Source organism: Muntiacus reevesi, chromosome 12, assembly GCF_963930625.1.
Source record: "Muntiacus reevesi chromosome 12, mMunRee1.1, whole genome shotgun sequence".
Taxonomy (NCBI): domain Eukaryota; kingdom Metazoa; phylum Chordata; class Mammalia; order Artiodactyla; family Cervidae; genus Muntiacus; species Muntiacus reevesi.
The window spans coordinates 44,125,795-44,142,861 of NC_089260.1; the positions used below are offsets into that span (position 1 = coordinate 44,125,795).

The window sequence follows — 17,067 nt, forward strand, 5'->3', positions numbered from 1 at the left end:
TTCATTTGCACCATTTTTTAAAGATTCTACATATAATTGGTATCATAATATTTGTCTTTATCTTGACTGACTTCACTCAATATGACCATCAATGTTGCTGTAAGTGGTATTAGTTGATTCTTTTACATGGCTGAGTAATAGTCCATTGTATATACATACCACATCTTCTTTATCCATTCCTCTATTGATGGACATTTAGGTTGCTTCCATGTCCTGGCTATTGTAAATAGTTCTGCTGCCTGTTTTTAAAATTAGGGGAGGCAGAAGGAAATAGTCCCTTGGGATGAAGTGATGGAAGTTGTTGAGACCAAATAACCAAATATCGGGGTATTGTTGCAAAGAAGATATATGGATGTTGCATCAATAATAAAGTTGCTTGGTGAGCATGAAATCATGGTATGATGGGTTAGTTGGTTGATCTTGAGAGTGATGTGATAGATCTGTCTCTGCTTAAATTTATGGTGAATCAAAACAGGGTTCTCTTTCATGGGCCATATATAGTATGCGTGCGTACTCTGTAGTCGCAGTCGTGTCTGATTCTTTGTGACCTCATGGACTGTAGCCCGCCAGGCTCCTCTGTCCTTGGAATTTTCCCGGCAAGAATACTGGAATGGGTTGCCATTTCCTTTTCCAGGGGATCTTCCTGACTCAGAGATCGAACCTGTGTCTGTTATGTCTCCTGCATGGTAGCTGGGTTCTTTACCACTAATGTCACCTGGGAAGATCTAACATATAGTATATTCACCCTGAATAGTGCTGGAGAGAGAGATGCCCACATGTTCTCCTGGAATCTTCTATCACGATTGCCATGGTCAGCATCTTTCCTCTAGTCCCTTTCTTCAGAAAGAGTATACACTGATTGTAATGACAGAGGTGTATGTTTTATTAATATAATCATGATTTAGTCCTGCCTTCTTGTTACATCCAAATTACCTTGATTTGATTTTGGCTGTCCTGAGGCAATGGCTTCATGGTTGATCTTAAACAAGCCACTTAGCTTCAGATTCTTCTCATTTATTTTTCAAAGGGTAAGCTTCACTTTAATGTGAAGTTTGTAACAGATTCTGTCCCAGAAGAAACCACTTTGATTTCTCATCATCATTTTAATAAGACACTCTAATGATAGACTAACTATAAAAGTATGGCATCTGGACCTAGCTCAGTGTTCAATGATTTATAAGCATTTATCTTTTTGACATATTCTCATGAGTGTATTGTCCCCAGTTACTGATGAGGAAGCAGAGGCACAGAGAAATTGAGTCACTTTTCCAGGTTCATACTGTTTTAATAGCAAATCTAGATTGAACCTCAGCTGATAATTCCAAAGCTGGTGCTTTTAACTCTTTATCGTTTCCTTTATTCATTCATTCACTTATTTATTATATATTTTAACTCTATTCCCTGTTGCTCCCTGTACTATCCCCTAGGAGGAAGGCATTCAGTATAGTAGTTATATAATACTGCTACTAATGATGATGATAAATATAGTTTCCGCTCCTTCTGTATGCCAGGTACTTTACATACATTTAATGGATCGTTACTGCATTCCTAGGATGTAGATAACATTTTTTTTTTCTTGTGACAGGAACCTAGCAACTTTCAAATATGCAGTATAATATTATTGACTATAGTCACCCTCTCCATGGCTTATTTATCTTACAGCTGGAAGTTTGTATCTCTTGAGCCCCTTCATCCATTTCACCCACCCCATAAACCACCTTTGGCAACCACTTTGTATCTATGAGCATCTGTTCTCTTTATCTGTGAGTTTTACTTTGTAGATTCCCCAAAGAAGTGAAATCATACAGTGTTTCTTTCTCTTTTGACTTGTTTCACTAATACTCTCAAGATCCATTCATGCTATCACAGATGGAAAGATTTTATTCTTTATTTTATGGTTGAGTGGATTCTTATGTAAATGCCACTGTAGATATCACTTTGTAAATTTTGCAGAGGAGATAATCAGTGTTGAAGAGATGGAATAACTTCACAAAGTCTTATGGTGGCTATTTGAATTATTTGCCTTCAAAACAAAAGCTCAGAGGCACTGATAGATGGAAGTGTGTGGTACCTCCGGAGGATATAGCAAGTTGTCCAGTATAGCTCAAGCCTAAAGTGCATGATTAGCTGAAGCTGTTGAAAGGATCAGGGAGATTAAAGTGGGGAAGACGGATTTCTGAGTATTTTTTAAAGGATGAGTCCTTAAATATCAGATAGGAGATTGAAAATTCAGAGTGGTAGAGAAAAAACAGATTCTTGAGTGGGGGCAAAAGAGAACAAAAGTTGCTGTTTTCTGACAGAATGAAATCATATAGCAAAGGAAAAAGTGGTGGAGATAGAAGAATCCTACCATTATTTAGAGGAAAACAGGTTATTCATAGATTTTTTCTTTTCAGGTAGGTAGTGTAGAGAAGATCCTTATTGTCAGACATAACAGCACCTTAAAATGATCAAACTTTAAAAATGTTGTGTTTTTAAATTCAGAGCTTTGGTAAGGTGCTTTATTATGTCATTTATGACATATTTATAAATGTCATGGCACTAGTAAGGATATGTAAAGCTTTGGTGGCCACAGGATTATTATCTTGTCTTTTTTAATCTTCTGGTGGGTGTATGCATGGCATGCTCAGAGCTAGAAGTGGTCTCTGTTTATTTGGCTTTCATTCAGAAACTATTTTCTATCACAGTAAGTCACCAGTCTCTGTAGCATCAGGTGGCTGATGATGGCAGGTTGACCTACAGTACCTGATAAGATCACGAATATTCTGGTAGTTACTTTATGAACTGGCTCTTCTCTGTAACAGTGAGCCTTTAAAAAAAAAAAAAAAGGATTCATCAGGAAACAGGAGTCTTTATTCTTTAGTCTATAGATGAGTATATTTGAACAATGGCAAAAAGCAATGGGCTTGAGGCCTAAAAGGTTAAGTATCCCCTTCTTTTCCTTCCTATTCTTTTTGCATATTTTTAATGGCCTCTCAAGGACAATTAAATATGCCTCTTGGCAGTGAAAACTACTTGATTAAGCCAAATATGGAGAGTAGCTCAGGTGGGTCTTAGGGGTACAAAGGTAGCAGTAGTTAGGCAGAGTCAAGCTTTCATGAATTTTGCGGTCCAGTCTACAGAATCAAGGACCTCAGATTTGAAAAAGACTTAGGAGTCACTTGGGCTAACATCGCACACTGTAAATTTCTTCTTCACCATCTTTCCCGGGCAGCCAGGTGAGTGTGGACCTTCCCCTTGAGATCTGCCAGTGAGTTCTCTAGCCTGGAAGCATTATCACTCCAGGAATACAAGGACTGTAGGGGTTTTGCTTCCCGTTATGTCTACAGAGTGTGGCAGTGCCTCCATTGCTGTCCTGTGTTGTCAAGTAGCCCTTATTATTGGGATGTGCCACTTAACTGCCAGTGTTTTCAGCCTTGGAATAAAAAATATCTAACATGAAATCCCATTTCGGCCACTTGGGCAGTTTCCTTATATCTCTGATTTCAGTTTTTGCATGTGAAACTGGAGAGTTTGTGCATTGTCTTCTGAGATCTACTTGTAAAATTATTTAAAGGGATTAATTAAAATGTCTATAAAGATTCTCACACGTAGTAGGTGCTTTGTAGGACCTATTCCTCTTAAGCATAGCTCTGGTCTTTTCCTGGTCATGTGATATTTGATACTAAGTTCAGATCCCAATGGTAATCTGTCAAGTACAGAGTGAAATAGAACTATTGCTTTGTATGTACAGGGCATTATATGAGTTCTTTTTAAAGCAGTAAGGTAAGGATGTGGGTGAGCAGGAAACTGCACCAGCACTGGTGTCCCTGGCTCCCTGAATCTGTGGCAGTGTAATGATTATGAAGAACAATCTTGTTAGGTTTCGTGGAGGCATGAAGAGAAGAGGGAAATACAGGCTTATATCAGAATTTATTAGCATCAACTAAGACTTCTAATCTCAAAGAAGAAGTGGAAAAGTGAAAACTTCAATCACACTATTGTTTGTTCTACATTAGAACAGTCAGTTGAAGTGATTCCCTTTGGACTCAACTTGGTTTAGAGACAGTCTAAATAATTAATGTTTTGAATTAATTTTATTTTTCAACTTGGTTTAGAGACAGTCTAAATAATTAATTTTTTGAAAGTGAGTATCTGCTGCAACTATTCATAATGTGTATTTTAAACTACCCATTATGCACGAGTGGAAGGTTTGAAGGCCCAAGAGGGTGAATTTGTCCTTTGCCTTATGTTTATATGAGATTGGTAGTGTTAAGGGAAGGAAAAGCTGCATTTTCTCCATCATCTTTCCCCATTCCACAATGTATTTACTTGGTGAGAGAAGCCTCCCCAAATATTCTCTTGTTGTGGCCTTCATTTTGGGATACATGTTATTGATTTTTAGGTAACCTCTAAAATATTGTTACACTCTTTTTGAAAACCTGTTAATAGGGATGTATAACTTCCACAAAGTGGGCTGGGCAAATTCCAATGATAGCACTTTACTAGTAATTTCTAGGGAAGATAATGGTTCTATCTTTTTATTTAAAAAAATATAAAACTAGGGGGAAAAGGGTCCAGAGGTGTTCTGGCTTATCTGTAATAATCCCATTACTATAACAGTGGATTTGCTTTGGAGAACCAATAGCATAAATATAAATGTCTTTAATTTATAGACCCAGGGACTTTACCAAAGGTTATATTTTCCACCAACTATCTGCTATCATTATTATTTTTAAACGGAAAATTTTATTTATGCTTCATTTATATTTAGTGTGGTTTTGGTACTAAGTGTACGTTAGACTTTGTTGAATTAGTGGCTTTGTGTGGCTGGGTGGTAATAATAATCCATTAAAGTGAGCACTCTGTTTTTCAGCCATGTTGGATAACTGAGAAAGCAACTTTTAAAGTTGTTTCTTTTAAAAGTTACTTGTCACAGTAGGTTCCTTAGAAAAACTCAAGGTGAATTTCTTTTAAAAAGGCTCTTTTAGGAATATCAATCTGATTTATATACTAATATGAAAGAGTTGATTTTTAGATTATTTTCTTAAAAATTTTTGAATGTTATATCTTCTCTACTGTGCGTTTACAAATAACTATTAATTGGATACGTGATATATGTTGTTTATTTTTGTAGTTAAAACAGAGCCAATGAGCAGCAGTGAAATAGTTTCAACAACAGCAGACGGGTCTTTAGACAATTTCTCAGGTTCAGGTAAGGAATAAATATTAGATTTTCACATTAATATGAAACATTATTTTTTGTGGTTTACATATGTACAAATATATGTGTGTAGATGCATATGTATGTGTATATTCTCTATGTAATACCATATAGTTTTTCTCAGAGTCACATATTTGCCATTCTGATGTCTTTGTTTAGTGTGATGCTGAAGATTTTTGAGAAAAAAAATCAAAATGAGTGCTGTTCTAGAAATTATCTTTATTATGTTAATAACTGCTTTTGTCTCTCGTCTGTGTGATTTTTCTTTTTCTTTTAAAAACTATTTATAAAAAATAAAAATAAAAACGATTTATTTATTTGCCTGTGCTGGGTCTTAGTTGCGGCGCGCAGGATCTTTGGTCTTTGTTCTGTGGCATGTGGGATCTTTTGCTGAAGCATGCAAACTCTCAGTTGCAGCATGTGGACTCTAGTTCCCTGAAAGTGAAAGTCGCTCAGTCGTGTCTGACTCTTTGTGACCCCGTGGACTATACAGTCCATGGAATTTTCTAGGTCAGAATACTGGAGTGGGTAGCCTTTCCCTTCTCCAGGGGCTCTTCCCAACCCAGGGATGGAACCCAGGTCTCCTGCATTGCAGGTGGGTTCTTTACCAGCTGAACCACAAGGGAACCTGGCCAGGGATCAAACCGGGGCCGCCTGTACTGGGAGCTTGGATCTTTGCCATTGGACCACCAGGGAAGTCCCTGTGTGATTTTTCTAGTCAAGCAAAATATTGGCTTCTGATACCCACTAAACTGACTTGCCAAGTCATCCTCCTAAGTAACTGTCATATCCACTAGAGATTAGACTTTCTAAAGCAGCTTTAGATCGTTAAGTTGGTTTTTCATCTCTTTCACATCGATAAAGTCTGCCTCCAGCAAACAAAATATCTGTGTTTCATCTCCGTTACTATGAAATTCCTGATAAAAAAAAAAGTGACTGTGATAATAAATTCACTGTGAGAATTTGAGTTTATCTTTGTCAAATTACCCAGCTTGGACTCTTTCCATTAAGAAATCACTTTTATTCAGAAGTAATTCTTCAGTGTTTAACCCTCTTCGAGTTGTCTGCTGTGTTTATAAAAGCTGTCCATTGGAAATGCTCTACTTTTGTAAATTTGTGATTGAGTTCATCCAGCTCTCAGGATCATTTCACGTATAACACAACTAAAACATGTTATGTAGATATAAAACAAAAGGCAGATGCACAACGTTTATGCTAATGGTACCAGCTAGAGGCAATAGGAAATAAAATGTTAGACCTGTAGTTCTTTGTGAAGCATTTACTGGGATTTGACTCATGTCAAGCAGTGTGCTTCGTGCTATTATGGATTCAAAGAGGTGTGAAAACGGTCCTGGCTTGTGGCTTAATAGGGCAACCTAATCACCAGGCCATCACAGTTCAGCTCGGTGATGCCAGCAGGAAGCTTGGGAACCCCTGAGAACACCCGGGAAGAAACCGAGTTGGAGTGGGCTGGTCAGGGAAGGTTTTCTGGAGGTGTCTATGCTCCGCCTTTAAGAATGAGTAGCAATAAAGCACACACAGAACTGAGGATGAGGAAGCTGGATGGATGGCGCATTCCATGGGAGGAGACCAAGGCAAAGAGGCTTGGGGCTTGGAGGAGCCACTTGATGGATCAACCTTCTTGGTGTGTCTGGTGTGAGTGGTGGGGTGTGTGCTGCATGGGGAGACAGGGGCCAGAATCGACACAGGCCGGGGTGTTCCATATGGTGTGTGTGTTTTATCCTGAGTGCCATGGGTGGCCCCAGAGGAAGAACGTTGCATGATCATATTCCCTTATGGAATGACTTGGGCAGAATGGAAGGAAGGCTGGGGAGCAGAAGGGTAGAGAACAGTTAGGGTTTTTGTTTTTTTTTTTTCTTTCATCTGGGCAAGAAATAGTGAAGGACATGAAATAGGGTGCTGGCAATATTCATTGGAAGGACTAATGCTGAAGCTCCAATACTTTGGCCATCTGATACAAAGAACTGACTCTTTAGAACAGACCCTGACTCATTAGAAAAGACTCCATTAGAAAAGACCCTGATGCTGGGAAAGATTGAAGGCAGGAGGAGGAGGAGATGACAGAGGATGAGATGGTTGGATGGTATCACCAACTCGATGGACACAAGTTTGAGCAAGTTCTGGGAGTTGGTGGTGAACAAACCACTGACTCATTCATTCTGCCTTTTTCATGATTTTTTTGCACAGCATATGTATAGAAGTCATACTTTTAAACAGGCATCATTTTAAAGTGCAAGTTACGAATCACATACTGCAAAGACATGATTACCACGTTTACCATACTTATCTATGAATAATCCCAAAGTATTTGTGAATCCCAAAGTATCTATGAGTAATGGTATTGCATTGCATCAGTGTTTTTCCTGATTTTTATCATAGTCCTGTGGTGAAGAAATTTCTTGTTTTTAAGAAATATGCACTAAATATTTATGTGTAAAGATGTATCATATCCACAGCTCCAAAAAATGTGAGCTATACAGGTACATACATGCACACACACACATATATATAGAGAAAGAATAAAAGCTAATCTCAGAAAATGTTACCATTTGGGAAGTTTGTGTGAAAGATATCTGGGAAGTTTTTCTACTATTCTTGCAACTTTTCTGCAATTGTCAAATTATTTCAAAATAGGAAAGTTAGGATGTGAGGGCGGTCTGTTTGTGACATCTGTCACCCCATGGTGACAGGGTTGATTCGGCTGATCTGGCTGGCTAGGCGGGTGTCCCCTTCCTCCCTCACCGCTCCATGTGCGTCCCTCCCGAAGCTGCGCGCTGGGTCCAAGAGGACGACCATCCCCGACAGAGGAGGCCCAGTCTTCGGTCAAGGGTATGCGAGTAGCTGCGCTCCCCTGCTAGAACCTCCAAACAAGCTCTCAAAATAGGAAAGTTAAAAAAATGAGAAGAATGGATGGATTTAGCAGTTTTAGTAGACAAAGTGGACAAGCGAGCTTCATTTCCCCTTGTGCCCACTGGCCCATGTGTCCTGCCTCTGTGTCTTAAGCATAGTTCCTAGCAGGTAGTATGTTCTCATAAAGTTTATTGAATGAATGAATAACTTAATGAATGAGAAAGTGGAGACAGGGAAGAGAAAAATGTCTTTCATGTCCATAGGTAGTAAAAGAAGAAGAGAGATGATGGTCCATTAGAAAGAGGGTTGAAGGGTTGATGATGACATTTAGAAGGTCGGGGTGTTCTGGGATGCCATATAAAGGCAGGTGTGAAAGGTAGAGGCAATCTTGATGAGACAGCAATGGCTTACATTCAAAACAAGAGTGAATCAGCCTGGAAAAAGAATAGCTTTTCCACAGAAACCTCAGGAAAGATGAATGGGAAGTAATACAGATGAGTTTGAAGAGGAGGAGGCGGCGGCAAGGTAGGGAATTCCTGCCCGATCCCTCTGTTCAAACCCTCCAGCAGCTCCCAATCCTTACAGTGAGCTTGCATGCCCAGCAGATCCTGTTGCCTGCCTCCCTTGCCTCCTGCTCTTCCTCTAATCAGGGTTTCTGCAAGGGCAGTCCTGATGCCGGGTACCTACTTAGGTACCTGCCTGACTACATCACCTTCACATCCCACCTTTTTGATGATACCCACTCTGACCACCCTACTCAGTGTTACAAAACTCTCAGTCTAGACTTCTGATCTCTAAATGCTGAATCTCCTGTCCACCAAGTGACATACAGAACCGTTTACAAACTATAGCATTCAGTTGTGTATTAGGTTTATTGTTGGTCTCTCACCCCCATCAGAATGTAAGCTTGAGATGGCAGGGATTCAGTCTTCTTTTATTCATTTGTGTCCCTGACATCTGAAAAAGTACCTGGCATTTGTTAGGTAGTCCAATTGGGGTTCCCTGATGGTCAGACGGTAAAGAACCTGCCTGCAGTGAAGGAGACCTGGGTTCGGTCCCTGGGTTGGGAAGATGTCCTGGGGAAGGGAATTGCCACCCACTCCAGTATTCTTGCCAGGGAGGGATTTCCCTGGTGGGCTACAGATCATGGGGTCACAAAAGAGTCGGCATAACTGAGCGACTAACACTTTCACAACACAGGCACTCAGATATTTACTATATAAATTTTGAATGGATGAATGAATGATGGCTTCTGCTTTTTTCTCTGAAGTGACTCAATATGAGAAGAGAACTGAGGGCATCAGTAAAAGACCAGTTTCAAATAACTATTTGCCTAACTAGAATAGGTAGGAAAGACTGAAGGAAGGGGATAATAAATTGAGAGAAGAGAACATGTCAGGGGGCCTGCCTCTCTTGGATGATGGCTTGGAGAACAGATAAGATGGGAATAAGGAATAAAAATTCTGTGAAAAGAGGATGTTTCTTCTTTAATCTCAAAACTCAGGTCCCCACCTCAGGCTTCTGGAGTTGGTTCTTTGTACCTCCCTTCCTCAGCCTTTATCAGTCCTTTAAAAATTATCTTGCATTGTCTTTCCTCCACCAGGCTTCCCTGGTGGCTCAGATAGTAAAGAATCTGCTTGCAATATGGGAGACCTGGGTTCAATCTCTGGGTTGGTTGGGAAGATCCCCTGGAGAAGGGAATGGCTACCCACTCCAGTATTCTGGACTGGAGAATTCCACGGATTATACAGCCCATGGGGTCGCAAAGAGTTGGACACAACTGATCAACTTTCACTCACTTCACTTCCTCCTGCTAAACCATGGCCCTATGAGAATCAAGATTCTTTTTGTCTTGTTCACACTTAGTGTCCCAGTGGCCATTACGGACTGGAGTCCATGGGAGGTGGTCAGTACATGTTTGTAAATAAACAAGTGAATCAGTTGGTGCTGTTATGGTTTAAGGCTGGGCTGGAGAAGGAAGTCCAGTATGTGGTCTTGAGGTTTCATGGTTGACCAGAGTAGAAGACCAGAGTTGAGGCCAAGACTCAATGAGAAAGCACTGGATGCATGACCCAAGATGATGTTGGGATATGTCGGTGCAGTCAAATACTAAAATTTTTGATAAACTCGAGGCAGTTCTTAGGTGATGGGTCATTCATGGAAGTGTTAAAGATTTGTCATGAACTTTAGAGATGGGAGGATCTCCTGGGACAGCAGAAAAACAATGGTTTGGGAGAAACAACAAGGAGGATGTATTTTCAGGTCTTTATGAGTCTGGAATCTGAGAGAAGGAGCAGCCTCTACTGGGAAAAGATATGCAAAAAATGTTAGGGCCTTAAAGGCGAACTTAGTGGAAGGTGGAGAGATTGTTTGGTGAAGAGACTGAAGCTGTAGAGGATCTTGTTTGCCGTAGATTGATGGTCTCTGTTGGACACAGAGGAAAGGATCACATGAGCTGGGGAATTGGGTCAAAGCATAGCAGACACAGAACAACATGGGGATGGACCTTCATTTTCTATTGTTTTTTAGTTTTTCTCTTCTCTCTTCCTCTTCCTTCTCCTCCTATCCTCCTTCCCCTACTCTCTTCCTCCCTCTCTTTCATGAGTAAAGATGCAAAACCAGTGGCATGCTAGAGTGACTATGAATAGGACTTAGGGTTTCTAAGGGAAGAGGATGCTGGAGAAAGGAATCTCCAGGCATTAACTCCAAGATGGTCTTTATCTCTGTGGTCACTATGCCTCCTTCCTTCTCCATGATAGCTTAAAAATTCACATTTCAAATATTCTAGGTATCTTAAGGAAATGGATATCAAAGAAAATGAAGAAGAAGAGTCATCCTGACATTGGTGATAGCTATTTCCACCTGTGTCCTTCGATGAGCTCTAGCATCTTAAATCTCTAAGGAGATAGAGAGGCTCACTCTTTTCCAGGGAAATCACCAGGTATTCTGGTGTGGGGAGACTGAGAGGAGAGAGGTTGATTTTCCAATGCATGTGGCTGAATTGAAAAATGCAAGATTGTTTATTATGTTTTAAAAATACAGTGATGAGAATGATCAATGAAAAGCAATACTTTAATGATTTAAATGTTGAGAACAATTGCGGTTGAAAATAATGTGCTTGAAGGGATTGCAAAATATCTTTACCTGCTGCTGCTTCCACTTCCACAAAGCCCAAATTTGTTATTCATTTGTTTTCATCATGCCAGTTGATGATATTGATCATGTAAAGTTGATATCTGGCATATTTGAAAATTGGAAATTTCTGGAGGAAAAAAAACATCTTGTGTGACAAAATATGATTTCTTCGTAATTGTTCACAGAAAGATCTACCTTTGGGGATCTGATTCATTCATTCAACAATTATGTATTGAGCACCTACTATGTGCCAGGCAATGTGCTAGGCTGTGGGTCAACATGGTGGTGAAAAAGTAAGCAGGTTACTACTTTCATGGAACCTTCATTCTTGTGGGAGAGACAGATGATAAATAGGTAAGTAGCAGTGTAGATAAATAGGCAGTGAAAAGTACTTTGAAGAAAACAAAAGTAGATCAAAGTCTATAGTGAAGAATGAGTAGGAGCCTCTTTTAGAGGGAGGCTTCCTCTGAGGAGAGGGCATCGGAGCAGAACTCTTAGGGAAGTGAGGGAATAACAGGGCTTGGAGTTGAGGGCAAGTGGGGGTTGTGACATGGTGATCTAATTAATGTTTTTAAGAGGTCACTGACTGTCATGTAGAACATTCTCTTTAGGAGAAGATAAGGAGAAACAGGGAGACCCATGCTTCCTAGTTTATAAAAAGATGTTGGAAGAGCATGTTAGCTCACATGCCTCCTGGAGGAGTCACCAAGGCAGAATGTAGTTGCCAGGATCCTATTAGGGGAGAGGATGGAGGGAAAAGGAGGGAAGGAGGTATCCTGGCTGTCCTCTCTGCTGGTCACAGCCAGCATTGGTGATTGGAATAGAGTGGCAGATGAGAGAAAATAAGTTGTCACATTTAGCTTATATTTGGGAGGGAGAGCTGGCTGGACTTAAGATAAAAAGATATAAGGGAAAGAGGAGAATCAGAACTTGCTTTTAGGCTTTTGAGCTGATTGTCCAGCTGAATGATTTGGAATGAACAAGAGGGAGCCCAGGGGAGCCTTGAACTGAGGACTTGCTGATTTTGAGATTTCTATCAACCTTTTCAAAGGATTCTCCAGCTTTTGGACTTTACTTGTTTCAGGGCCTTCTCCTCTCCCTTCCCACAGTAGTATTTGGGGAGCTTCTTTAATTTACACATGAGAGGTAAGAGAAAGTGTGAAGTGTTAGGAAACAAGTGTGCTAAAACAGAGAAGGAGCCAAATGTCCCTCTGTCCCAGGGCTCTGGCCTCCATCCTGTGGAGTTTACCTGTGGTGTGAGGGCCATTTTACTTACCTGGATAAATGGCCTGGGAGCGTTCTTTTTGCCTTAGGCTATTCTGGTCTCATGAAATTGCAATTAACCTGAATTCTTTGACTATTACTTTAAAAAAAGTTAGAAGTGTTTTAGGCAACTAAGGGAAAAAGTACTGTAGGTAGAAGGCGGAAGATTCTTGACTTTAGGCTACATAGAGATCATAGGGGTTTGAATGAGAAAGCCCCAAGGATGTGGCTGTTTATATGGCATTACGTGGTCAATAGTTTTATGTGCACACAGAGAAAAAGCAGGACACTTGGGCAGCATTATAGGTTCTTATTCGCATCTATTTGATAAGAAAAACTCCCATTTATATTTGTTAAGTCTATAAATAAAATGTTATTTAAGTTTCATGTCATTATGATTTTAAAAATTCTACTTTGCCTTTGACCTAAACTTCACAGTCTCATTAAACACACATGGTTTATTGAAAACTTACCACATGCTGAGGGCTTCCCTGCTGGCTCAGATGGTAAAGAATCTGCCTGCATGCAAGAGACCCAGATTTGGTCTCTGGGTTGGGAAGAACTCCTGGAGAAGGGAATGGTTACCCACTCCAGTAATCTTGCCTGGAGAAACTAGGACAGAGGAGCCTGGTGGGGTAGAGTCCATGGGGTCGCAAAGAGTTGGAAATGACCAAGCGATTAACACACACACACACACACACACACACACACACACACACACACACACACACACACACACACACACACACACACACACACACACACACGTGCGCGTGCACACACACACAACTACCACATGCTGGGTCCTATCAGGTGCCAGGAAACAAAGGAGAGTAGGAGGTCCTTGACCCCAGACCAAGCGATTAACACACACACACACACACACACACACACACACACACACACACACACACACACACACACACGTGCGCGTGCACACACACACAACTACCACATGCTGGGTCCTATCAGGTGCCAGGAAACAAAGGAGAGTAGGAGGTCCTTGACCCCAGAAGCTCATGGTTGGCAGAGGAAACTAACACCTATGCTTTACATACACTAACCATCATGCCAGTGTTTGTTAGTGTGGTAAGCATCACATTGCCAGTGTTTACAACATTCCAAAAAGTACAGGGGAGGAAGACATTATCCTAAAGAGAAAATGATGTTTTAGTCCCAGTGGAGGAGTGAATGTTTGACAGGCAGAGGAAAGAATAGGCAGTAGGGTCTGACATGAAGGACAACCAAAGCAGATGGGAAAATACATGGCATGCACGGGCAGTTTTCAAGTCCAGGGATGTGCTGTAACTCTAAACCCATGGGTGGGTGGATGCTTCAGTATCTTGATACATTCTGCCAGGGATCTTTTTCTTTTTCTTTTTTTTCCTATGGATAATGTGAGTGGAGTTGAGACATTGTAAGCTGGAGAATGGACATGAAGTTGCCATAAAGAAGATCAACATGGTGGCAGTAGTGAGGGGCAAAGGGCTGGGGTAGAATACAGGGAGAGTAGCTCAATGGCTATTGTTCCAGGCCAGGTAAGACTTACTGAGAACCCACCCCAGGACTGGAGGGTAGGAATGGAGAATGAAGACAGCTCAGCAGTCTCTTTTAGATTGGGGAATGGTTGTCTTGAGAGTTATATAATGTGGGGAGGGGGATGGGATGATTCTGAAGTTTCTGATTTCTAAGAAGGGGTTGAGGAGATTGCATGTTTGGGTGGAAAGAAAGGGCAGATATGAGTTCAGATACAACTTTCTTATTTGTTTGGATGTGTTACTTAATTTCTAGCCCCATATATAAAATGGGTACAAAGAATCCTGTTTTTAAGCATTTTACTGGATATTACAGATGGTGATGCTGTCCTTTGAGTGGACTTAAAAATACAAAAAGAGGGGCAGATATAGGGCAAAGATAGTGGGAATTTAGGAATCTGAGATGGTAAGCGTTTCTTACATAAACTTTGTATTATTCACTTTTTGTCATTATTTCATTTACTCCTCATAGCGAGCCTATTGGTGTGGGTAGTATTATTACCATCATTTCACATGAGAACATGTCAAGGCTTTGTTGTTGTTTAGTTGCTAAGTTGTGTCTGACTCTTTCTCCACCCCGTGGACTGTAGCCCGCCAGGCTCCTCATGCATGGGATTCACCAGGCAAGAATACTGGAGTGGGTTGCCATGCCCTCCTCTAGGGTTATCTTCCTAACCCAGGAATCGAACCTGAGTCTTCTGCTTTGGGAGACAGATTCTTTACCACTGAGTCACCTGTGAAGTCCTGTCGAGGCTTAGAGGGAACAAACAACTTGACTAAGACCGCATAGAAGAGTTGGATCTTGAATCTGAGCTGAAATTAAATTCTGATTCCAGAACCTGTGCTTGTGTTACCACACTCTGTAGCCTCCTAAATCTTTCCTCATTTGTACACACACAGAGGATGCATATAATCTAAATCAAAGCCTCTCCAAACCTACCTTACCCTGTATAATAATGCTGATAGCTTCTATTATTCTATTTGTTTGTAAAAACAAAATTATTGAGTAGAGCCTATTAAGATGAATTTAAGAGCCTGTTAATTTGAATTCATGGGTCTTTTAATGGGTCGTGACCCACAATTTGAAAAATACAGGGATAGAACTTGAAAAGAATAAAAGGGATTTCTGTGGCTTCTATCATCAGATGGCTTTGGGGTTCATTGTGTGTTATAGTACACACTTGTGTTGTGGTTTCATTTTTTAAAAACTGCCTTTCTATCTGTAATTATCCGGGGAAGACACTGCCTCTCCAGCAGCTCTCCTGGGTAAATCTACTCTGCCCTTGGTCTCTTTCCAGGCCTAGAAGAGGGGAGTAGAAAGACTGCAGTCACAGGTGACCCGGGCAGTGGCAGCACTCGTGCTCCAAGCGTTCTTTCACTAACCTCTCCCTTCTATAAATTGCAACATTTAACTTGTCCTCCCATGGCTATTTGTGTTGGCCTCCCCACGTGTGACACCCGGGACTTGTCTTTGCATGTTTGCAACTGCAGCATGGAACTCAATGCCTGGAATAGAGTGGCAACCCAACATGTGCCAAGAGACGAGGGAGGGGACATCAGCCAGGCTAGCCGACCTTCTCTTATTCATATGGCCTCCGTCTCTTGCAGACCAACAGCTAGAGAGTTGAAATCTAGCAACTCGGAAGAGTAATACTGACCTCCAGCTATTCTCTTGTCACTGGGTTAGGCCAGTCTGCTTTACCAGGAAAGGATTAGTCAATGATTTTGAGATTCTAATGCAAATCCACCACTATTCTCCTAAACACAAGCTAGAAAATTACATTTAAAAAAAAATAACTATTGATATGATGTTGTTGAAATATATAAAACTTGGGGTGCATGGGAATTTACAAAGAGTCTTAATGTAGAATATAATAAATAAGAGCCTCTGCAGTGATTATTAGGAGAAAAAGAAAACAAACATATTACATTGTATAATAATTGTACCCAAAGCATATATGTACCTTAGCCAGGAAAAGAACAGGAAGAATTTGAGGGTAAAGGGGACAATACATATATAAATGTGCACGTATATGTAAATGTGTGTATGTAAACGAGTGTATGTGTAAATGCATGTAGATAGTTATGTGCATAAATAGAAACCAAGAATTAACATTTTAAGGTCTTGTGTTAGCAAAAAGTATGTCTTTTTGCTGCTTTAGTTCAGAATGAGTGTAGAATATTTGGTAAGAGGGTTTAGTGCATTTCTGAGACTTACTGAGTCAAGTCTGTGATTAAAAAGAAATGAAATTCTGCTTGAATGCTTAAATGCTCTCTTTAAGATAAGAACAAAAAACAACTGTGTGACGTGGATACTGAAGTGGAGCACATATCACTGAAAGGCGCAGGAACATCCACCTCCAAGCAAGAAAATAACAGGCTGAGTTTGCAGCTTGAGAAATTTCATAGAGAAATGCATTTTTATTTTAAAAAATTGCTGAATCAGCACAGGAAAATGAGAATCTGTCCTATTTCTACTCCCTTGAGAGACTGGACTGTGTTCCTTGGTACCATGGTCTCGGGTGTGTTTCCCCTTGAGCCCAAACAATAGACCAGGTGACTTTGTGGTCCTGCCTAGCCCTGTAATTCCAGTTCATCCCCTGCCTTTCAGTGCTTTGTTCCAAACAGTAGCTAGGACTCCCTCTGTTCTCAGAGTATTGCCACTGTGAAAGTCATCACTGACTGGTATTTAAGAAGATTGTGAGTATATTTTCTAAGAGTTGATGTCAAATCAGAATCACTTAATCCGTGTCTGTAGGTTCCTTAGTATAGTCTAACTTCCTATTATGTCGACTTAGGAAATTGCTATTTCTGCAGGTCAGAAACGTCTATGATTTCATGTGGTCTACCCAGAGCTGAAACTATATCAATGCTATCAAACACATAATTTTGTGTTTCTCTTTCATGATTGTGCGTTATTTTTCTTTTCCAGCCATTGGGAGCAGCAGCTTCAGCCCAAGACCAACTCACCAGTTCTCCCCACCACAGATTTATCCTTCCAAGTAAGATGTATTTTCTCTTAATCAATAAATAACTTTTCTTAGTAGCCTTTTACCTTAT

The 17,067-nt window shown here is 40.5% G+C and overlaps 1 protein-coding gene across 5 annotated transcripts in view; it reads left to right on the forward strand.

The window, feature by feature from the left end:
- EYA1 (EYA transcriptional coactivator and phosphatase 1) overlaps positions 1–17,067 on the forward strand; it is a 181,445-nt gene that overhangs the window by 25,846 nt on the left and 138,532 nt on the right. For all 5 annotated transcript variants that reach the window (XM_065903226.1, XM_065903229.1, XM_065903227.1 and 2 more), the window contains 2 exons: positions 5,117–5,194; positions 16,940–17,009. In XM_065903226.1, the coding sequence (XP_065759298.1) occupies positions 5,117–5,194; positions 16,940–17,009 (148 nt within the window). The remainder of the gene's footprint in view (positions 1–5,116; positions 5,195–16,939; positions 17,010–17,067) is intronic.